General features: G+C 38.1%; 2 protein-coding genes across 5 annotated transcripts in view; both read left to right on the forward strand.

The window, feature by feature from the left end:
- Positions 1-16,024, forward strand: part of LOC146453176 (uncharacterized) — a 40,459-nt gene extending 24,435 nt beyond the window's left edge. For all 3 annotated transcript variants that reach the window (XM_085096920.1, XM_085096921.1, XM_085096922.1), the window contains exons 24-40: positions 323-532; positions 1,067-1,285; positions 1,918-2,258; positions 3,843-4,107; positions 4,513-4,683; positions 4,927-5,130; positions 5,414-5,632; positions 6,566-6,724; positions 7,037-7,255; positions 7,987-8,199; positions 8,767-8,973; positions 9,434-9,637; positions 10,029-10,235; positions 10,730-10,945; positions 13,455-13,634; positions 14,193-14,396; positions 15,686-16,024. In XM_085096920.1, the coding sequence (XP_084953046.1) occupies positions 323-532; positions 1,067-1,285; positions 1,918-2,258; positions 3,843-4,107; positions 4,513-4,683; positions 4,927-5,130; positions 5,414-5,632; positions 6,566-6,724; positions 7,037-7,255; positions 7,987-8,199; positions 8,767-8,973; positions 9,434-9,637; positions 10,029-10,235; positions 10,730-10,945; positions 13,455-13,634; positions 14,193-14,396; positions 15,686-15,717 (3,470 nt within the window). In that variant the 3' untranslated portion in view covers positions 15,718-16,024. The remainder of the gene's footprint in view (positions 1-322; positions 533-1,066; positions 1,286-1,917; positions 2,259-3,842; positions 4,108-4,512; positions 4,684-4,926; positions 5,131-5,413; positions 5,633-6,565; positions 6,725-7,036; positions 7,256-7,986; positions 8,200-8,766; positions 8,974-9,433; positions 9,638-10,028; positions 10,236-10,729; positions 10,946-13,454; positions 13,635-14,192; positions 14,397-15,685) is intronic.
- Positions 16,025-18,917: 2,893 nt separating this feature from the next.
- On the forward strand, positions 18,918-22,430 carry LOC146453178 (uncharacterized). Of its 2 annotated transcripts, none has more exons than XM_085096938.1 (2): positions 18,918-19,055; positions 19,975-22,430. In XM_085096938.1, exon 2 carries the CDS (start codon positions 19,984-19,986, stop codon positions 20,947-20,949), a length of 966 nt encoding a protein of 321 aa, XP_084953064.1. In that variant the 5' UTR covers positions 18,918-19,055; positions 19,975-19,983; the 3' UTR covers positions 20,950-22,430. The 2 variants fall into 2 exon arrangements, with proteins under 2 accessions (XP_084953064.1, XP_084953063.1); XM_085096937.1 differs by lacking the exon at positions 18,918-19,055 and adding an exon at positions 19,183-19,306.
- Positions 22,431-24,044: the final 1,614 nt, after the last annotated feature.

The raw sequence follows: 24,044 nt of genomic DNA on the forward strand, positions 1-24,044 counted from the left end.
CGTGTCAAATCTTCTTTATTTTGTTATCTAAGACATTAAAAAAATGACATGGTTGTCTTAGAGTTATAAAATGAGATGTTCACTCTTGCATAGCTCACTACACAAGAATAATAATTCTCAATAAATAGCAAACCACTGAATAATTCTGCACCGAAAACTACAAGCACTATTGAATAGCCAGAGTATATTGGTACTATTAACAGCACCCTGTCTCTGTAGCCCCTTGTGGGTTTTCGGGCAGCCACACTTGTCTTCATTTCATGAATGGTTTGAGTTGGAATAAAGTTGTTGCTGTCTTATTTGTATATTTTAAATTTCTTAGACGATCTCACAGCCTGTCACAAACACCAGGAAAGAGCCAAGGAATTATCGGCCAGCGGACCTAATCCGTGGAATTTCATACCAAGGTGTCGAGAGGATGGCGGGTATTATGAAGTACAGTGTCACTTGGGCACTGGTCAGTGCTGGTGTGTGGATGAAAACGGCAATGAACGCTGGGGTACGACAGTCTGGGGATTACCTGACTGCTCAGGTATGCAAAATAATTGATATATTCTGCGACGATGTGTGCGTAATCGATTGAAAATACATTTGCTTTCTGTTCCCTTTTTCATACTCGAAGACCAATTAACGTCTGAGAAGGGGCGGATTTCTTTTGGCTTTTTTTCTTTATTCTAATACAAACTCAGAGTTAAAAAAAATTCTTTTTAGGCGTACTTAGTTTTGCACTGGCATAGGTCTCCAGAGAAGAGAAAGAAAGCTGATTCGTCGAATTCTCTGATGGGATGCTTTTTAAAGCCACCCACTTATTTTGAGACGCACTGCGAGTTGGGACATTGTGAAAATATGGCGTAAATTTCAGTAAAGAACCTCATCGAACTCAGCCTTCTCGTACATCTTATCAATGTGCGAAAGGTCGTGGGTTTTCGTTTCAGTCGACAACATCTGCTCATTACAAATTCATTTTGTTTCCTTGCTACATAACCGACTTAACAGTACCCCAGTTTTTAGTAATATAAACGAGGGAAGGACATAAATACTCTTTATATCACTCTTTCTCTTTTAGCAAATATCACCTCTTGTCAGCGTCATAGAACACGATCCCTGGGCTTGGCAGGGATTCCACCCCCTGGCACATACGTCCCACACTGTAATCCTGACGGAAGTTATGGTGATGTGCAGTGCCACAGTTTCACTGGGCTGTGTTGGTGCGTGGATGAAAAAGGAAAGGAAATACTGGGAACAAGGAAGTGGGGACGGCCCCAATGCTCTAGACTACTTTCAGGTAATTGGAGTAGTGCGTCGTTGACAGTTTTCGTCAAGTTAGATTAATGGAATAATTTTGAACTAACAGTTACTTCAACTGGTAACTTCCATGCAGCATTTTGTGTTCAGGGTGTTTTAAACAGCAAAGCAGGGGAGAAAAAATAATATTTAATTCAGTAACTTAGGCCAATTAAATTTGGCGATCGGGTAGTCGATCTGTATGGGTTGATCTGTATTTGTCTTGGTGTTTTCATTTCTCATCGTTCACATAGAAATATGCACAGAGATGTTAATAATGGTGAAAGCTACTTTCTTATAAAAATCTAGAGTTAAAATGAGAAGAATACGGCGAATATTCAGTGGAACATTTCCTTCCAAACTCCGTCTGATTTATATATCTCTGAGTCTGTGTGGCAAATGTTTCACTAAGGTAGAAGAGGAATTTTTCATTCTGGAGAAGACTTATAAATGTGTAAAACTTAAATTGCAAGTTTTTAGACCAAAATAATGTGCTTCGTTGTCAAAGACAAATGCAATACCAATAACCAAGCCTTGCGTAAAACAGCTACTTTACTTTTGTATTCCGTGTTAGCATTGGAGTGCTTTTATTGGTTTACAAAATAACAATCTTTAAATTACTTGCTTACCCAGATCATGAGACTCCAATAGATCTTGGTATCTTAATTGACGCATCGGACGCAAGTGTAGCAACGAATTGGACAAGCCTGCTGAACTTTGTATCTTCAATCGTGGCTTCTTTTGACATTTCCTCCAATGGTACTCATGTTGGACTTATAGTGTTCAGTCGTAATGGAGACGTTCAGTTGTATTTCAACACTTTACAAGAAAACAACTTGACAGTCGAGAATGTTAAGAGGGTTGTAAGTAATCTCCGTCCTAAAGAAGGATTCAGTCGATTTGACTTGGCCATGTTACTTGCTGAAGAAGAGCTGTTCAATGAGGCAACTGGAATGAGAAATGAGATACCGAAGGTACAAACTAATCACTGATTACTAAAGCAGAAGTGCTTATTCACATTTACAGCCTTATTTCAGTTTTTACTATGTTAAGTGCTGTAGCCAATCAGAGCCTTCCTCTGTTCTCTAGATTTTATAAAATATCAAGCCTGTGAAATATCAAACGACCTCATGGAAAGTTTTTAAAATTTCTTTGCTCTTCCTGCAATTTAATATGAAATCTCATCAGAATTACCAAGACCGTTAATACGATCGTATTCCTTAGACCAGAAAGGAACTTCATTAACGTTTACACAGCAAAACAAATTTCAATTTAGCGCCAAAATCATTCGTGGTAATTCCCGCACGCGAAACTTAGCCCCCTTTTTTGCACTTGCTTTCGTCGTTCCAGACATTGCTAACAATGTAAAATTTGGTGGGAATTGTTTGTTATTCACACGGGAATAGGTGGAACAAGACATTACAGGTTGGTTACAAGAAATGTCATTGTGAACCAACAGCCTGACCCTACTTGCCTGGTATGTCGCCGAAGCTCACCAAAATTATTACGATTAGGTATAAGAATGGTGCCATGGCTCGATCAGTACGAATGCTGGGTAACGTATCCCAAGGGATTATGCATTAAGCAGTCGCAGCGATCACATGGATAGCTTTCCTTTGGTGATCGTGCAAGAAATACCAAAAAAACAACAACTGAAAAAGATCATCAAAGATTCTTTGACCAAGACAAAAAAAAAAAGAAAAGAAAAGAGCACTTCATCGCTGAGACAATGGTTTTATCGGTTGATCTGAGCTTTATTTATCAAAATAATGACCGTTTAATAAAACTTTAAAGTTATGGACTATATATGAAATTTTTAGCCATCTTTTAGGGAGTTTACCTTTGCTAATCAGAGGAATATCCTTTGTCTTTCGATACTCTTTTTTTTTTAATTAAAAGGAAACTCGCCTCAATAGTGATGTGATTAAGTAACGGACATAAAGTCCGGAGTTTGATATTGATTTTTCCACTTAATACTTCTCTTAAGCAAATTTTCTTCAACAGTCTTATGTATGTATTAACTGCTAAAAGATGTATGTATTAACTGCTAAAAGAAGAACTGACTATTGTAAATGCGCAGTTTGTCAATTTGTGTTTCTAATTAACAATTAGATTTTGAGCTCGAGATTTATGTCGCGTGATAGCTGATGCGGGGGCAGCCCGAATCAGCTATCACGCGTAGAAATCGAGAGCGAATAATCTAATTGTATTAGTATAAATTTACTAGTCGGTCAAAACTTAACAAGTAAATTATCTATTGCCTTATCGCAGACACTTCGAAATCGCGACGAAGCGGCCGCGATTTTGTTGAAAACCGCTACTCACTATCTATCACAGAATAGATAGCGAGTAGCGTAGCCAATCAGAGAACGGCATTCGTAATAGAACACTGGTAGATTTATACTGATTGTCCATAGAGCTTACCTTCCCTATAAGTAGTGATTTGAATGGATATGAAGAAAACATGAATGCATTGTCTGGAATGGAGGTATAGACAATGCATGCATATTGTATACAATTATTTTATAAACTTCTTGTGTCATTTTTTAATCACCTAGACCCTACTTCTAGTGACAACTAGTAGCCAGGCAAGAAATCAAGGACCCTATGCCCCTCTGACAGCTTCTGCTCAAGGCCTTAGAGACAGGGGGGTCTTCATTTACGCTGTTGGTATCGGAGACGAAATAAAGGTTCCTGAGCTGCTGGACTTAACGTCTGACTACATGAATGTGTTTACTTCTGATGATTTCAGTGTTCTCCAATCCAGTAGCAGAATCTTGACAGAAATAATTAAAAATAAAACAAACGTTGTTATAACTAAAGGTAAGTGAAAATGGCAAAAATACTACGACTTTCATTCCTTTGTTACAGCTGTTGTTTTTTTTTCTCAACTCTCAAAGCTTGTACAACCAAAATTTGACTGTGTATCATGATGCAAACTTTCATTCAATCCACTGACTTAAGGGTTAAAGGAAAGAAAATATACGAAGTCCTACAAACAATAAATTCCCAGTACATTGTGATAATGAAGTTGCACTTCATTTACTCTATTCTCTAATATAAAATATTCTCTCCCAAAAATATAACTCGGATGCTGTGAGAATTCTGATAAATACAACTGTATCTTTTAGTTTGTATTTCTAACAACCTAGTTCCGATAATGTCACAAGCTTTTAGATTGCGATAACTTACTGCGTTTTACCTAAGTGTATAATTACACTTTTTTAGAAAAATTATGTAATATGCCCTCTGAACCTGGTCAGCTTGGGTGTCTGGCATCTATATCGGCTTTCTACTTCGAAGCAGCCTCAGGCGAGTGTCATAGCTTTGTATACAGTGGATGTGGAGGAAATGCGAACAACTTCCCTTCATATGAAAAGTGCATGGAAAACTGTAAAGGTAAGAGAAATCTAAAATGGCACCGTCGGCAAATCAAAATATGAATACAACATTCTGAGTAGCATAATTAATGATTCATATTCGCTTTCATACAGCTTATTTTACTAATCAATCAACCAGTTAATGAGTCAATCCATCATTCAATTAACTAGTTTCGGTCTTAAGTGCAAGAGTGCGTTGGTCGTAAACAGTATCGTGTACAGTTAACGAGCATGATAATTTCTCATTATTTCCTTGCTCAAGGAGTTCTGCCGTCCTGTATCGGTGATAAAAAACGCGTCTCTAGTCTGCGCGTGGGTCACTTCACTCCGAAGTGCAAGACTAACGGCCGATACGAAGACGTCCAATGCTACGGAAAGACTGGTTACTGTTGGTGCGTTGACGAATTCGGCAAAGAAGTACCGGGCACCCGGGTGATGGGAATTCCTATTTGCAGCCTAGCAACTTGTAAGTTACTTTTCCAGCTTGTGTAGCTTTCCGAGCTTTGAATTATATCCAACCATTTAAATGGAACAGTTGTTAGATTGCCTTTTTTCACCATCTTGTCTTGGGTTTGAAAACCGAAATTGGATTCCAGTGTGAATTCATTCCATCACATTGCTATACATATAGTAGTACCTGTTCCTCGCTACGAAGACTTTTCTGAGAGCTATCCTGTTTTCCTTCAATCATAAAGAAAAGAACTAGTGTTTAGAAATTGTCTAATGTCATTTTTCGTTCGTATAATTAGCCTTTGGAAAGCTTACCCCTTGTCTTGAAGAAAGACGTAAAACACTGGGCATGGATGGTGTCCCATCTGTTGGGAGATTTGCCCCTGAATGTAATCCAGATGGAGAGTATGCAAAGATACAGTGCTTTGGAAACACGAACTTCTGCTGGTGTTCAGACAAGCGCGGTTACGAAATTCCGGGGACGCATCGATGGGGAACACCTGAATGTACCGTTGAAGGTAAATGAAGACAAATAGCAATTAAAAAATTCCTTCTGCAGAAACAACCTTTTATTGCACCGTACGGTGAAATAATAGCTTATTAGGAATGGCAAAGTTCATGGAATTTTATGAAAATGTACCTTGTGCCACATACGAGATATAACCCATTCCGTCTGCGGCACAGGCTAAGGAGAATGGCGAACAGCCAATTCATTACTGCGTCACGATGCGAAAAGGAGATGTTGACTTTGTGCCATCATGAACATCATAATGGCCCTGAAAAACAGAGTGGGTCACTTGTATCATCGCTGCAGGTCGCGTCAGCGTCAGCATCAGCAAAAGTATAAGCCTCCGAGTATTCCCTACCTCTATTTATCTTCGGATGACATGTAAGCGCAGAAAGCGCCCGTCCCGACTTTTTTTTTCATATCCAAGGCGAAGGGACTAACGTCACAAATTTACCACAAGTATGGTATGGAAATTCACTTAACGTTTCCTTGGCATCCACTTTTACACTCTCATACCATCTTAAAGTCCTTTCATTAGCTTTTATTACTGCCGCCTTGGCGGAATCAAGATGGCGCCTACTCGCAAATCGTTACAAAATTTTCAATTTTTGTGGCGTCATTGTCTTATTTAACGGTCCTCAAAAGAAAATTCGTTTCACGCACTATATATCCTGAAGTTTTGCTTTCATTTTGTTCACTTATTTATTTATTACTTATTTATGTCACCGTATTGTTTTTTACAAATATGACTGCCTTCCTGAAATACATGCAAATTTCCGCCCGATTATTCTTTCATGTACAATTAAGATTGTTTTGGACTCCGCCAGCTCCCATACAGTTTGCTTTGCTGTTAGTCCCTTTGTTCCCCAGCGGGTCACTGCAATTATTAAAGTTCTGTTAAATTATAACGTGATAAAAGTATGACTCAGCCTTTTGCTTTCAGTTCGTCCTGGTGCGTGTCCATTCATAACAGATCCAACTAAATGTCCAGCTCAAATGACTCAACAGACATGCTCACAGGATAGTGACTGTCCCGAATCTTCCAAATGCTGTGACTGTGGATGTGTAAGGCGTTGCACGTCTGTTTCTCCAGATGTATCAGGTAAGAGATGTGAAAAGCGTATTCATAAAGTTGAATACTGGAAAAACCTCCTTTCGTCTGGATATGGCGAGAAATAACACTTGATGTCTGCCTTTTGCCAAGGGCAGTTTGTTGAAAGCTGGAAAAGTTTCCAAGGTACATCGGAGAATTTAGGAAGTGTTACCGAATATTACAGATCTGAAGAGCTTACGATTTCTTACCAACCGACTTTTTGTCTTTCAAGAATGTAATAGGGACAATACTTGTAGAATTCGAGCAAACAGATCTATCCAATTTTTATATCGATGTTTTTTTTGTCTTACTGTACCTTAGCTCCAGTTTCCAGCTGTGTCAGTGAGCATTTAAAGTCACTGTCGACGTCATGTCCTCACTTTAAAGCTACGGGGCGTTTCTTTCCAAATTGCAAGCCCGACGGTGGGTATGAGGAGCTACAATGTAATGAGCTCTATGGTGTTTGCTGGTGTGTTGACAAAAATGGCAATGAAATTACTGGATCTAGGCAGACTGGGAAACCTAATTGTGCGAAGCAAGGTGAGGAAAAATATAAAGCTAAACAAAAGACGAATAGCGAGAAATTAGGTTGCTTTATGAGTGAAACTCATTTACTGTGTTTTTTTTTATAAGATTTTTTATAAGCCTTAGACACAATACAATATTTACAGTACTACGCACTGCTTACAATACTTACTATACTAACTGTACATATACTAATACAATACTAATACTTTTAATACTTACAGTGCTTACAATACTTAACATTTGTCACTTTTTTATAGTGCTTACAATATTACACATACATTTAGATTAACAGAGGTAAAGGAGCCAAAAGATAAATAATTATATAAGTAATCAACAAATAGCTAAATATACTAAATGAAAAACAAAAGGGGAGAAGGGAAGTTAAACAGCTAAAGAGGAGGTCTTTGTAGCGTATATATATAGACGAAAGTTATGTTAAATTCTCACTTTTCCATTGCAATTTTAGTTTAGTTAAAAACTGCAAACAGCTAGGGTGTTTTGCGTTCTGATGTTCTCGTCAGATTAAATTTGATACACATTAAAGATAAATGAAAGCAAAACTCACTCATAAAGTAGATTTTTATTTTGTTACCGAAAATGCGTTGGAGCAGAATGAATTAGAACAGCTGCTTAGTGTTAATAAAGAAGCGGTGTAATAAATAAACATGAGCTACTCATATTTTTTTAGCGTCCAGCGACACTCTTATACTATAGTTTCCTGATATGATTCAAATGTCTTATAGTTGTTATGACATCATGTGAGCGAGAGCGTAAGAGGGCTATGGGCATGCGCAGCAGGTCTCCCATTGGCGTGCTCGTCGCAAGTTGCCAGGATGATGGTTCATTTAACCCGACTCAGTGTCACAATGCAACTGGTTACTGTTGGTGCGTTGACAAGCAGGGAAATGAACTGAAAGGAACTCGGAAATGGGGAAAGCTTAACTGCACCGATATAGGTAATAGAAGGTGAAGCCAGTCGAATTTCCCATTGGTACCAAAAGAGGAGACCGGGAATGGTGGCGATTACTGGAGATGCTGCCTATTAAAGAATTTCATTATTGCCTTTTACTGAGAATGAGAAATGAAGAAAATGGGATTTTTTTTTCACCGAGGGTAGATCGCCTTTTATGCGTGTGCCGTCAATCAAAGTTCGTACAATGATTACGTACAATGATACCCTTGTAGATGTGATATAGCCGGGATACCATAATCAAGGTTACTTTTTTACACCACAAATGCCTGACTTGAATGACCATTTTGCCAGCTTTAGGACAATTAGGCACTAAGGAACAACTTTTTGTTAGCTGTCGCTTCTGATTTGATGATCAATTTTTGTTGGTACGTAGTTCAATGACGGAGTGATAGAGGGCTTTAGCCAGCATGTTGTCTAGACTATATGTCGAAAACGAAGGTGCACCAGGTTAAAAAAAAAGGAATGCCAATGATTAAGATAGATAACAGTGAATCTTTGATGATGAAAAATGAAATTTTTCCTTTGTTTTTCATTTCCATGTTTCAAATAGGTAAAGCCTTGACCGTTTGCCAATCCCGCCATGACGAATGCCTAGATAATGCTCCTCCGGGACAGTTTATCCCGCGTTGTAAGGCTGATGGCTCGTACGAAGAAAGGCAGTGTCTTCAATCGACAGGAGAGTGTTGGTGTGTTGACAAAAACGGAAACGAACTACCAGGGACGCGGTCCAGAGAAATGCATGACTGTTCTTTACTTGGTTGGTTTACGATAATGATAATACTGCAAGTGTGTGTGAAAGCAACAACAATAACAAGAAAAGCAAAGTGCATGTGGTTGATCTTGATTCATAACAGCGGGCAAAAAGCTATTTTACAATCCGTATCTTACCTGTTCGGTCCCGAAGAACACGCTAAAATGTACTAAGTAATCTGTATACGGTTTGCCAAGAGTCAGTAGTTTTCGGCTCAGGCCTGAAAAGACAAACGGAATACACTGACAACTATTATATTACATTTTATTATTCAAGAAAAGAAACGAACATTTCTAGGTGTCTCTGACATCATTCAATATTTAATCTTTAATCTGATGCTTATGCCCAACGTGCTTTTGTTAGTCCTATTAAAAGACAGTCACAATTTCACACAATATATATGTTATAAGTAAGTCAAGGCTCAACCGCTTGACGTGAATTTCCATATAGTTTTACTCTTTCGCAGCTTGGCTTAGCCCATGCCAAATCAAGAAACGTCAGGCCTTGGGTCTGAGAGGTGTACCTGTTGTGGGACTACACGCACCCGAATGCAAGGCAGATAGGGGGTACGATGAAGTCCAATGTCACGTGACATCCGGGTTATGTTGGTGTGTAGATGAGTACGGAAATGAAGTGAAAGGAAGTCGTATAAAAGGAAGACCGAGCTGTGGTAAGAGTCTTAGCGTGAACACTATCATCATCGTCTTTATCTTCGTCAACATAATTTTTGCCATGATAAACAGTTACAAGTATTCATTCTACAGAAACAAGTTGCCTTCAGTCGCTTTAGCTATAGTAACTTTTAAAACCAACTTCCGAAAGACTCAATCTTTTCTTGAAATTGACTCTTTACAGTGTGTAATTGTTTTTTTAGCACAGCCTCAAATAACTAAGTAATGTTTTTTTCAGTATATTATATCGAGAAGTCACTAGCAAATTTTCCTAGTGATGCGGTCAAGTATGTCAAGCATGGACTGACAAGTTGATCGAGTACTAAAGTGCTTGCCGGCGTCTGGGAGGGTTAAGCCATGCATTCGTGATTTATTACTTCTATCTAATAGGAAAAGAACCGCCATGCAAGAAGGAATCTGAAACGATTTTAGCGTCCTTCCCAAAACCTCCTCCGGGGATGTTTGTTCCTCAGTGTCGTAAGAATGGTGGGTACCAGGCCACTCAGTGTGACAGCTCGACCGGATTCTGTTGGTGCGTGGATGAGTATGGGAACGAGTTAATGGATACACGAGTCAAGGGACAGGTTAACTGTTCAGGTTAAATAGTAGCTTCTTTTTGCATTTCTTTTAAAAAAGGATAACGATAACCGCAGTCAAGAAACAAGAAAACATTAACGTTCGATTCTTGGTAGCTCAGTGTTAATTTTTTAACCCAAATCACCGTTAAGGTTAGGAATTTTATCATATGAATTTTAGTTTTGTCAAGCCCAGTTCTCTATTGCATAAAACAATTAACTGTGATTGTCATTTCATTTTCTTTATAGCCATTCAGTGATATGTTATATATATAATTTCTGGTACCGAATTCTATAATTCTATAAATTGCAATCAAGGTAGGTACGTAGGTATTCTTGATATATTTATTTTACTCTTATGAGTAATAAGTTAGATTCTTCGGTATATGAAGGCCCTCATACGCACGCCAATGGGGCAGAGAATTATGCGCCTTAAGAATTCTAATTATTGAGAACCCTAGACGGAGCAGAAGTAGGACTTAAGAAAATTATATCAATGTTATTCCCATCTTTCAGTTTTGACAGATCAAAGGCTGTCATTATGTCATAGTCGCTACAACAAGGCTACTGAAGTCAACGAACAAGGGCATCATGCTCCACTGTGTGAACCTGATGGATCTTATAAACAGATTCAGTGCAACTCAGCAACTGGAGAGTGTTGGTGCGTTGATAGGGAGGGAAAAGAGAAGCTAGAAACTAGAAGAGTTGGAATGCCTCATTGTCAATCAAAAGGTATGTTTTCTAGCCTCCAGTAGCTATTATCTGTAATCTTTTGCTTGCGTGAAACGAATTATGTTTAAGGAATATTTCAGCAAAATGCCGTTTGAAAGTGCCTTTAACTTTGAAGTATATGCTAGATATATTTTACGATGATCACTGAAGTAATTTAAATCTAATGTAAATATAATGGCTCTTTACTGACGTAGCTTTGATGTGTATATAAATTTTACTTTCAGTAGATAGTAGTTAGTTGTTAAGGTTATCTAAATTGAGCTACTTTGAAGTAGCTTTGGAGTATATCTTCTTTAATACGTCTTTAAAATTCTGTCCATCGTTGATGTACCTTTAAAGTATCTAGAAACTACTTTAAGTAGGGCCTTTTGCGTCCCCTGGCCTTCAATTTTAGCTAAAGTATACCTTTCAGTACATCGATCATCGAGGAAGTTTTCAGTTTAAGCTAAAATAAATATAATATTTCTATAGTTGAGGTTAAAGTTATATTTCTATAGTTTAATCCTAAAATAATATTTTTTATAGTTGAGATAGCTTTGAGGTGTATTTAACGTATATATTTTCAGTACAACGTTGATTTAGTTTTCAGGTATACCTAGAGTATACGTTTAGTAAATCTTTATTGTGGATTTCAGCTACAGCTAAAGGATAGCTTTAGTACATCGCTGGGACAGCTTTCCAGCATACTTTTAGCATATCGTTGATGTAGCTTTGAGGTATAGATAAGGTACGCTTGAAGAACATCGTTGAGGTGGCTTTCAGGTACAACCTCGTTCCCAGGGCTTCTCCCTTGAAAATAGAAAGGGGCAGGGAGAGACCCTTGCATTAGCTGGTCACATGCTTACAATAAATAATTCGGAGACGGCTAATTTATGCAACCCGCTGCCAAAATAATGAATCAATCAATCAATCAATCAACCGATGTTTACTTGCCCCATTCAATGATTTCTTACAGAAGTATTGTTTTCTAATAGCCTATGAGCAGGAGCTCTCAACAAACCCTACAAGTGACATTAGTAAATCGAAGAATTTTTAATCCTTTGACAGTTTGATCTTAATAATCTTGTGTATGGCGCAGTCAACTGCAAAAAGATTAATGCTCGTAGTCCAGCCAGTGTTTCAGCTTTTGTGTCGGGTGCGTGCAAAAGCCGTAATAAATCGATATTGACAAGAACATTCATCCTGATTGTGGAATTGCAATAAATGAAGCTGATTGCCTTCCAAACAACAGGGCGAATAGGAATTATTCTTGATACATTCAAAGGGCAGTTGCGGCGCATGCAAATAGAATTTGTTGATTCAAATATGTATGACCGTGACAAAACAAAGCGTCACAAGATGCTACGTGTCTGTTGAAATATTATCCAGACAGAAGCCGAAAATGTTTGCTTGCATGAGGCGAAGGGTGACTAGCCTGCGAAGCAAGTGTTTCCGTGGAGTTTTCTGCACAAAAGCCAATTTCCGTATTTTGGATGCGCGCGAGAGCGCAGGCTAAAGGGTGACCGTTTCGGAAAGCATAGATCTCAGCAACAAAGGCTGTGAGAAATATAGCGCATTTAAATGAGCCAAACCAAACCTAGTATAAATACCCCAAACGGCGTAAGGAGCATATTCGCAATCTTAACAGACAGAAAAAGACATCAAAGAGGTTTAAGGCGAAAGCCACAGGATTCATACTACAAAAATGACCTTGACCTCATACTTTTGACAGTATCAAACCTTTAGTTGGTCTTTTGTATTTGAGTCTAAAGGGTAGACAAGGAACGATGCTTTTTTCTCCGGCTTGACAAGCAAGTAGTCAAGCAGGAGCTGGAATAGTAGCAATTTCCCGAAACATTTTGGGTGAATTGCAATATCATCTAGGCCTTCTCAAATCTCCTCACTTGAGGACTGGAGAAAACTGAAACAAGGAAACTTACGGTGGTTTAAGGTGCCAACCCAAGTCGAATGGCTACGGATACTTTCTCCTGTTTCCGCGATCATCGTCATCATCATCATCATCATCATCATCATCATCATCATCATCATCATTATCACCAGCCAATATTAGGGTCCTTTTCCCGCCCCTTCCAAATTACAAGGGAAAAGTTCTCAAAACGAGATTGTTTCGGGTATAGCTAAAGTACATTTTAGTACATTGTTGAGGTAGCTTGCAGTTATACCTAAAGTTATACCTAATGTTTTGCTACAGCTGTGGCTAATTTAACTAAGCGTATACACTTATAACACACAGTCGGGACGTATTCGGGATATTTGTCACTTGAACCTTGTTTAATGGCCTAGCTTTCACAAGTCTCCTCCAGCGTAGTGCATTGGTAGAGCATCCAAACTAGTAATCGGAAGGTCTTAGGTTAGACTCCTGTTGGGAGAACTCGGATTTTCATTTTTCAAGTATGCCTGTGCCACTGACTGAAAAATGCATCAATCATTTATTCACCTGCGTTAAAACATAGCATCACATTTCTTTTTCGATGATGATCGATGATCGATTATTGTCTTTTAACGTTAGTTTTGCCAAAAGAAGAAAAGAGCTGCGAGTTGCCCCCAGACACCGGACCGTGTAAAGCATACACGCCGTTGTGGTATTTTAACACCACGACCCGGACGTGCGCTGTGTTTCTTTATGGAGGATGCGATGGTAACGGCAACAGGTTTCCAAGTTACTATGACTGTCAAGATAGCTGCAGTGGTAAGTTGAATGAAATCCATTGAAGCACGTAGATTACCACACTTAAGCATTAAAAGCACTTTTTTTAATAAGTAAAGTAGGAGCTTTTGCGTACTTATAAGGTACTGTTCTCATAAATGAAAAGGAAAATTTATCTGCGGTTGTAATTTTGTGCTGATCAAGTTCTGCTCTTTACCCTTCTTTATTGGAAGAAAAAGGAAAAATATGCTAACTTATCTTATCTACACTAAATCATTTTTTGGAGAAAAATGAAGTGCATGCATGAGTGAATGATAAGCTATAATTTATTGTGAGAACGGCATCTTTTCAATACAGAAGGGACGCAGTCTCGTTAAGCTTCTTTAGTTTAGTTGTTTCCTATTTGTTTTTCAGACGTTGTTCTACGATAATTTTGATTTTTTTTTTTTTTGTTCATGGCTTTATGATTGAAGAGCGAAAACATTTTGATTTGACTCTACGTCACAACTGGCCTGGCCAATCAAGAGGACATAAAAACAAGAGGATCCCTCATTAAAGCTTTTACTCGCGGAGCAATACTATGGTTTCTTTCTGTTACAGGTCGAAATTTAACATTCTGTGAGTTGCAGCGTGAGATAGACAGCGCACGCTCGAGGGATTTTATTCCTCGTTGCAAAGAAGACGGCAGATTCGAAGAAGTACAGTGCCAGCGAAAGTCTGAGGAGTGCTGGTGTGTAGATGAAGCTGGCATGGAAATTCCCGAATCAAGGACTATTGGATTGCCTGAATGTGATAAACCCGATGGTAAGGGATTCTTTTTTACTCGCGTTTAAGGGTTATATCACACCATCCTGACTTTGTATGCCACGTCGGGGTGGTGTTATCAAAGCCTAGCTGCCTGTTTTAAACACCCCGCAAGATAAATCAGTTGTCTGGGACGCACGTAGGTACGTATAGGTTAACCTTGTCGTAATTTTCGAGGGTATTAAAAATGTAGAATCACAGCATCTGGCCCTTCATCTTGGATGGTGGATGGTAGTATAACCCAAGCACGGGAAATCTTTTCCATGACAGAAGCCTCTTTTCATTATCGCTTGAGAGTGTCTCCCCATGTGGCCTGGGCTTAGGCCTTATATAAATTAGTAGAGGACGTCAAGGAACAACGCTCAGGAACTTTGGAATTAAGTAACAGAGTAGGGGACGTAGGCCGCAGTGAGGTAATACAACCGGTTTCCTCGAGGGAGAGGAATGCAGTCAATGGCCTACAGTAAGCTGTTGCAGCGTCTCTAATGATCTTTTTGCAGTGACACAGAGAATCCTAGGAGTATGCTTGGATATTTGACACATTAACCTGGAATAATGGTCTAGCTGCCTCGAGTTTCCTGTAGCTCAGTGGTGGACTATCCGAACTAGAAATAAAACTCCTGCTGGGAGAACCCTAATTTCTTTTTCCGAGTACCGTATGTCTGTGTCACTGACTGAAAAATTCATCTATCATTTAATCACCTGGCTTAAAACAAAAACTTCACATTCATTTCAATGAACTGGGGTCTATAGAGTTGAAACGTAACCGACCGCCACTGATTTGCAATTCCGGACACAATCCCCACTACACGTGACGTCTACAGTAAACATGTTGCGGTCGGTAACGGAAGCATCTTTTGACGCTCTTCATATGCATTTACGTGAAAGCGCCATAGGTCTGAATACACTCGGATTTAACTACTGCATTCGGCTGGGTAAGGTTGGGATCCTTGTACATTGAAAAAAAGCACAAAAAAAAGATTATTACTATTATTATCATTATTATTATTATTATTATTATTGTTATTGTTATTGTTATTGTTATTGTTATTGTTATTGTTATTGTTATTGTTATTGTTATTGTTATTGTTATTGTTATTGTTATTGTTATTGTTATTGTTATTGTTATTGTTATTGTTATTGTTATTGTTATTATTATTGTTGTTATAATTATTATTATTACTTCATGGCCAAAGAGCAAAAAAAAAAGTTGACGATAAGGTTTTCGTTCCCTCTAGGAGAGTTTGTGGTGTGCTCCCATTTAACCATCTATTTTTCTTTTTTTCTAGGAGAAGGAATTGGCAGCCGAGGAGCAAGATAAAAGTAATTGTTGAAGGGAAACTCCGTCATAAAAGCAAGGAAAATAACTTACGGATGCATATTTCAACCCTACAGACACTCCGCTTTCATGATTAATGTTTATCCAGTATGCTGACCACATGTTGTCAACAAAAGCGTTCATGATGTTGTAGTATAAAAAGTAGGCCCACGGTTTAATTTTAAAAAGCAAGCTTGAGCATGATAACAAAAAAAACAAAAAAACAAACAAAACAAAACAAAACAAAAAAAACACGCTTTGTACCAAGTACCTTTATACGCCAATAAATTTTTATTCAGTATTTCATGAGCATGGACTGCAAATGAATGTCCGAGGGGAGTTATGGACGACAAAATAATAATCAGGGATACCGCCATCCAATGTCGGCAACTAACTTGAAAAAGTAATATCCCTTCTCAAAAATGCCCCTGTGAAATTAAAATGCTTTAAACTACACCGATTTGAAATTGAATGGCAAAGCATGGACGGTGCCTAATCTCGCCTCACGAATACGTTATAATTTGTTTATGTTGTCTACACTGAAACGATTTAAAAAACGATTAAAAATGCTACTTTACAGTGACTTTCTCTGGTGTTGGGTGTGGCCATCATTATGCTAATATTTATCGTCGCCAGTTTTTGAGGCATTGCGCCCGCCTGAGTCGTATGATTATTTACTTAAAAGTTTAATGAAAATGGTAAGGTTTACCTTTAAATGGAGATCGAAACCCTTAGACTGCCTTTGAATAATAGAAATAAAACATTGCGGATTAAAGTCGAAAACAACAACAATAACTTACGGTAATACGACGGTAATGCTTCTTTAATGTTTTGCTTAGTACAATGGAGCTTGAAGGCAGCCTCAAAAGCACGACTAGATTTACGAGCAACATGGCTCAATTTAATAAACCTAGCAAACTTTGACAATCAGTGACTCCTATTCAATATCCCAAAACTAGTACGAATAATGAGAGTTCAAAAAAGTGGTGTAACATCTGCTTTCGAGATCTTGCGCATGAAACTGGAATACAAACATTCCTTTTTTTTTACATGTAAAAGCCGTCCAAGCATTTTTCCTTATCTTGAAGTACCGTAAAATTCCGAAAGTAGCCCCCTCCCCCCCCCCCCCCCCGGAAAGTAACGTTACATGTAATTTTTTATCTTCCTATTGAACTCCGAAACAACAACAATAAAATACTGTAAGTACTTTTTGACTCTATAATACCATCCTACGAATAAATTGTGTCCATTTCGATGGACTTACAACCCGGTTAAAGTATTTAGCGTAACAAAAGTAACTCGAACACGAAAAATCTCTCCAGATAAACAAAGTGGTCTCTCTGTGTTTTAAAAGTAGTTTTTTCTTATTTTTGTATGTGAATTGTAGTTATTTGTGCGACAGAAACATAAAAAAGGCATTATCCGCCTCCTAGGAGGAGGATAATGTTGATTATTAAAGTGGCACAGTCACCTTTGTGACCGCGCTGACCTGGACACTAGTTTTGTCAGTTCGAAAAACGTCCACCTCAACCCGAAATCAAAAGTACGCGTCGAATACATCTAGAAATCCGCTTCAATCTTTTACTGGAAACCTGTTTATGAGTATGCTTTTGCTCATCCTATGGTATTATTTTATCATATTTGGTTAAAAACAGTATAGATCGTGTCTCCAACGGAACATGAAAAGAAGAGGTGGGAAACATGAAGGCGCCGGGTGGAGGAAATCGCCTGCGTTGACCAATATAACGAGAGAAATCAATCAAAAACATTGGAGAACAAGTCTCCATTATGTATATTTGGAAAATCGCATTTTCTCAACCTGGCGAAAGGTTCGTGCGGAGGGAATCTTCGTAAACGATTCGAACTTCGCGTCATAGCTGCTTGGTTTTGAGCTCAGACGAAGACAAGCTTTGGTACACAGTCGATTATCTCCTCGACAAGGAAAACTTGAGCCTTGTTTTCTACGGGTCGAGCAACCGTTCTTGTAATGACATGAGTTTGGTTCCTAAATTTAGATAACGGAGAAGTTGTAGAAACGAAATTATAAACGCAAAATATATGATTGAAAGCAGAAATAAAGCTTACCGGTAGTCTCGCAGCAAAGTCGTTTCGCTATACTGCAGTTCAGGCGATTCGCTGCGTTTTAAAATTGACATATTCTCTAATATTTGAACTCAATTTGCTTCTTATCAAACACTGTGAAACGTAGAGACAGGTTTTTCACACGACCGGATACCGAACTAAACAATTAAATGATTCTTCGACTTCAGAGCTATTGGCTGACGTTTGGCTTTCCCTGGACAAGTCCATCAGTAAATTTTTCATGGTATCAAGAAAATGAGTGTTCTAATATGACATTAGGTCTATAATCACTATAATAATTTTGACTGGCAAACACTTCAACTCGACAAGGTTTGTTTAGATTTTTCAAAGGATGCGCTTCTCAGCGCGAGACTTGCGGATGAAGTGTGATATGCAAATCAGCTAAGAAATGGTATCTATAATGCGCATGTGCACCAGGTGACTGTGTCCCTTTAAAAACTGGATCATTCTATAAGGCAATTCAATTCCAGAGATTTAATTGGCTTAGCAGCCATGGTATATGAGCCATTAAACCATTTTGCGGAGAAATAGCGACCATTAAATTGTCTTCTGGTTGTTCTTGCAAAGCGAAATCAGCAAGATTTCTGGGTTGTTTTTAATAAACCAGTTGTTCCACTCGCGCTTGTTGGATATGCTATCTATCTATACACTAATACCGTTTATCTTTACGTAGACCAACTGGCAATAGGAAAATGTAAAGATCCAACTGTCAGATACACAGAACACATTAATGCAATTATGTTTAAAGAAGTGTGATTTTATCGACGTATTGTGCACGCTTTAAGAAAAAAGAACTCAGTAAATTTGCTTCTTTATAGAATAGTGTATTTCAAAATGCAGGGACTTAGTTTCCCTTTTAAAAGGCTTTTTTTTATTAAAGGAAATATGTTTTATCTCCAACTGTGAAATCGATCTCGGACCATAAGTTTGGACTCACGTAAATACTTCACGTTGACTTCGCAGACAATGGTTCTAGTTTCAAAACAAACGCGTTTAACCAATAAGCGTAGTGTGGTTTCCTTTACAGACAGACAAGCTTCTTCTTGTATTAACAATTTACTCTTTTGTTTTGGTTTGTGCCCAAATTTAACAACTCGTCTGCATCGTTCGAAAGAACATCCTTTGGTTAATGGAATTTAACAAAATTGGGGTTTTACAGCCATTACTGATCGATGACTTGAAACTTGGTCCTGAAGCTTTACCATCGTACAGCACTACTGAAAAGCATATTGATAAAGGTGTGTGTTTAAACGAAGTATGCATATTATGTACATAATAGGGTGGTTCGCTTCGAGCAAAAAAAAATGTTTCTAGTTAATGGCTTTAATTAAGGCGTACTTTAACAACGATGCAAAAGATCCACCAGTTAATTTAAATGCTGTCAAAAGCGCTTATCAAGTGGAAAGTTCAACTTTCGTTTTCAACGTATGTCATTTCGCCTTTTCAAAGTTTTACACAAAGAAAAAACTTGGGAACTACAAAAAAGCAGGTTAGATAATGAATTTCCTCAAATACACGTTTTAAACTGCCGACAAAGTGCATCAATGATATAAACCCAAAGTGTTTTTGAACAGAAAACATTTTCGCCACAAAACATAAATATTTAATAGTTTTGCCTTTCGTTAGCTCAATGTAGTCTGTTTCACTCTCGCAAATGGTTCTATTTGTTCATTCACGATCATTTCGATTGCTTTCCAAAGCCAAAAAATACCCTGCCTTGACATACCCTACGTTTAAGACACACTGGTTCAATATTACAATTTAAGATATCGTAAAAGTATCGCAGTCTGCGTTATTCATATTCTTTATTGATCGAATAACATTTCCTATAGTTTTTTTAGTTCTTTCTCAGAAACGTTATCTTGCCTGAGTTTTATTTTGACTATTTGAATATTTGAAGGTACTGTGTATGTTATATTTATAACAGTTGTGGATTTTTTTCCTGTGTATTTAAAACTTGCTGTTCTGCGAATGACATGGAGGCTCAAACCATCCGCCATTTTGACAGTGTTTTCGTCTGACAAACTTAATTGTAAGGAAACGTATCGCAGGGAAAAAAAGGTTTATAGATTTGGATTTTCTCAACCTTTTGACTCTCATCCTGCTATTATGCGTTCCGTAATTCTAATTTAGTTCTTTCAATTGTTTGTTTTACAGCTGAGCGAAATGAATACTTCAGAGGAAGCAGATACACTAAGCCATCTGTCACAGCCATTACCGGACAGATCAGCCGCATTTATCCGTTCAATAATCTTAGCTGCCTGGAGCATAGTGTTCTCAGTAGAAGCGGGACTGATAATAGTTGCAAATATTTATACCATCATTTTCCTGATAAGAGGGCATTTTGATCGAGTCAGATATTTCGCTGTGAGTTTCGCCTTCATTGACATCATGAGAGGCTGTACTGCAATTGTCATAGTACTTGGTTTGGCGAGGTCCAGCGGACATAGTTGCAGATTAGATTACCAAGAATTGCACCTCGCTTTGCAAACCTTTTGCGATGTATTTTCCATGTGCTTCTTGACAGCAATTTCGTGCGACATGTATTACAGAACATTTTGGCCCCTGACACATAGACGCACTCGGGCAAGATGTTACATGTCAGCAAACTTTGCAATCTGGATTATTTCAATGACTTTAACTATGTTTTTTGCATTTTCCTTGGGCGGCTTCTTCCAGCTTCTAATAGCCGATATAGTAGTATGGTTTACCGAGATTATCAATCTGACAGTTATTTGCACAACTTATTTTCTGATTTGGCAACAAATCAAATTTCGTGAATACATGAATCAAGTTTGGAGGATCGAAAAACAATACGTAACATTTGCAAAGGCGTTTTCACTTTGTGCCATTGTTTATCTTGTCATATGGCTGCCGATTGAGGTTTTGGAAGGGCTATTCAGCCACTTAACCAATAGTTTAGACGTCTCGTGCAATGGTTTACTTTTTATGAAGTTTCTAAAAATTTTCTGTTCCACTGTAAGCCCGGTGATATATTTACGGAACCTTTCGCAGTTCAGCAAGCCGTGCTCTTGCACCATAATACTCAAAGACAGATCAATATATCTTCCTGATAGCTTACCGCTGATATCACTCCGATCCGCCTCCTATCTAATGACAGGTTATGATTAACTATAGTAATACCTGCTTGGAAGTGAATTGAGCAAATTTCAATCAAATGTTTCACAGAGGAATGGGATGAAGGTGTCCATAAGCCATGGTTCTACTGTATAATCTGTGGCTAACATCCGTGACTAGTTTTTTTCCTATTTTATGACTTAAATGTGCTGTCTAGAAGCAGGCATAATTATTTGATTCCAGTCTTGGTTTTGATAAACAGATCGCACATATATGTAAATCTGCATTTCACTCAATTACATTGATTTCGAAAATTATAGAAAGTTTCTTAGTGTGGAAAATGCTAAGACTTTAGTGCATGTTTTCGTGCTTCTAAGCTAGATAATTCTAATGCACTTTTTTATGGCCTTCCCATGTAAAAGACCCAGCCTCTGCAATACGTACTGACTCTGCCGCTAGGCTTGTTACATTGTCTAGGAAAAATGATCACATATCTCCAGTACTAATGGAGCTTCATTGGTTACATATAAAGAAGTGAATAATATGGCACCTGTTTATCTTCAGGAACTATTAGACTTTTATATACCTGGCCGTAGCCTTAGATCAGGAAATATGCAACTTCTGAAGACACAATCGTACAATTTAAAAGTCGTACGGCTTCAGGGCATTTTCTATATGTGCCCTAACTTTGGAATGCCTTTCCACTGGAGCTAAGGATGTGCGACTCCCTAGGTAGCTTTAAGGAAGGCCTGAAGACTTTCCTTTTTTGAAAGGCTTTTTGTTGAGAATAATTAGGAAAAAGTTTTTAAATACTGGGAATTGATTTTAAGTTTTCATTTATTTTAGCTTTATTTCAATTTTTAAGTTTAAGGCAATTTTGATGTGAAGCACTTGTGGACTTTTTAGGCATAGGCGCTATAGAAAAAATTACTATTATTATTATTATTATTATTATTATTATTATTATTATTATTATTATTATTTGGTATATATCACTAACACAGCCCTAACTGTGCCATCACCGACTTACGCCCATTAATGTAAGTTCCATCCCTTTTTGTCAATCATGGCTGTTAGCATAGCATAGCATTTTCCTGCAATAACAGCAAAAGAAACATCTTAAAATCGAGGTGAAAACATATGACTGCTTGTAAATTTGCCATTTATTAAATAAAGGTTTCATTTTTCTCTACACAATTACTCTTTTGAACGTATGCTTTTAAAGTGAACCATTTCACTTTCCTTCTGTCCAGGTGTGCAGTGTTTCTTTAATAAAAGATTCAAGATAAATTAAAGTTGCTTGTTTTCAAATTTTGTCCGGCACTGTGCCAGTTCTTGTGTCATTAACTCCAAACCTCTGATTCCTGTCTATTTGTATCTGTATGCTCGTCTTTCTGTCGGCCTTGTTTTTCTTCTTCAGGTATTAAAGCACTATAAAACTTTATGGCGAATCAAAACATAATGTTTCTGTGCAACCATGCTCAAGACACATCACGAGAATTACATGAAAGTCAAACATCATTGCAAAATGTCCGCGAAAATAGTGATACCTAGAGAGTTAAATGGAACATTACAACTGACATTCTTTTTATATAAGAACATCAGGCAAAATTTTAAGAACACACTGAAAACATATCTTAGGCTGAGAATCTGAGCTAAGAACGTTGTTATTTTGACCGTCCGTTTAAAAAAAAGTAGAAGTTTGAACACGAGTAAAATAAATTGTAAAACGTGAGTTGGCTGATCCGATATCGTACACGCAGCACAAGAGTAAACTGCGCAAGCATGTCAAAGGTAACTTGAAACCACATGGCAGCAAAAAATGCTCTTTGATAGGTTGCTGGTTTCATGTTATGAAAATATTGCACAAAAATAGTACGAAATGACATTTCGCTCGACCGCAATTTCCGAAGTGATCAATGCACCTTAGGACATGTTTTACGACATATTTTTTTAAATTTCCTTTAGTACCTATTTAAAGCCGTTAATATTAGGAACTTTATGACTGTATCCTTTATTACTCGGGCCGTAAGGCGGACCGAGTTGAGGTTTCGGTAGCATTATCAAATTCTTTTTTTCTTTTGGGGGTCGCGATGGGCCGAGAGATAGGACTTCGGGCCACGAGTTTTTGTTCTCGGTCTCGTTTTTTGTACTCGGCTGGTACGAGTTACGTTTTCTGTCGTGTTATCAAATTCTTTAAATTCTGGGTCGCGTTCTTTGTTTTCGGGCCGTGAGGAATGTTTACAATATGCGAGCCAGACGTGCGAGGCATGAACAAAACATGCGAGGCATGAGAGGAATGAACAACCCCAACATAAACTGCTAACCGTTAAGCTAACCGGGGAGCTATTAAAGCTAACCTAAGTGCTGTTTAGGCTAACTGGAGTGCTCTTTAGGCTAACCGGAGTGCTTTTTAGGCTAACCAGAGTGCCTCAAGGTTAGTTTTGTTTAACCGAAAATTTGGCAACTAAATCAGTCTATGACCTCGCAGGCCAAGATAGATAAAGATGTCTCACGTTTACTATAGAAAAACAATCAATGTAGAAACGGTTTCTGTCTTCAAGTGAAAGGTGAATAACAAATGCTTTCCCCTGAATTTCATTTAAAAATATAAACAGCGAAACATTGAAAATCGTACAAGGATATAAACGTACGCGTGATTCGTAACGTTACTCTAGATTCGGGGGGGGGGGGGGTACTCAACAGATGCTTGGGTAGGGAGGTGCAGCCCGGGCGTTCAAACCCTGACCCTGTTTAAGACACAATTCTCCGATTTCCCTATCCCGTTTAACACAGAATTCAAAATTTTCAGGCCCTTTCTAAGACATTTAACCCAAAATCACACCCTGCTTAAGACTAGAATGAAATAAGAATACACTAGTTTCTTACTGTATTTTAATGCATTGGCAATCACAATCTGTTTAAGCCATTAGGTCATGTAGGGATACCCTGTTTAAGACAGAAAGTGATGAAATAGATACCCCGTTCAAGACAAAACACCCTGAAAACCATACCCTATCGGGCCGCACGTCCCCGTTAAGGTCACATAAAAGAGTACCCCCACGGGTCTAGATCATACCGAAAATTACGATCGGTCATTGACCCGGCGCGCGTCACATACATATTAGGACCGTACAAATGGTTTCTGT

This window comes from Pavona decussata, unplaced genomic scaffold (genome assembly GCF_977016875.1).
Source record: "Pavona decussata unplaced genomic scaffold, jaPavDecu1.1 SCAFFOLD_345, whole genome shotgun sequence".
Lineage (NCBI taxonomy): Eukaryota > Metazoa > Cnidaria > Anthozoa > Scleractinia > Agariciidae > Pavona > Pavona decussata.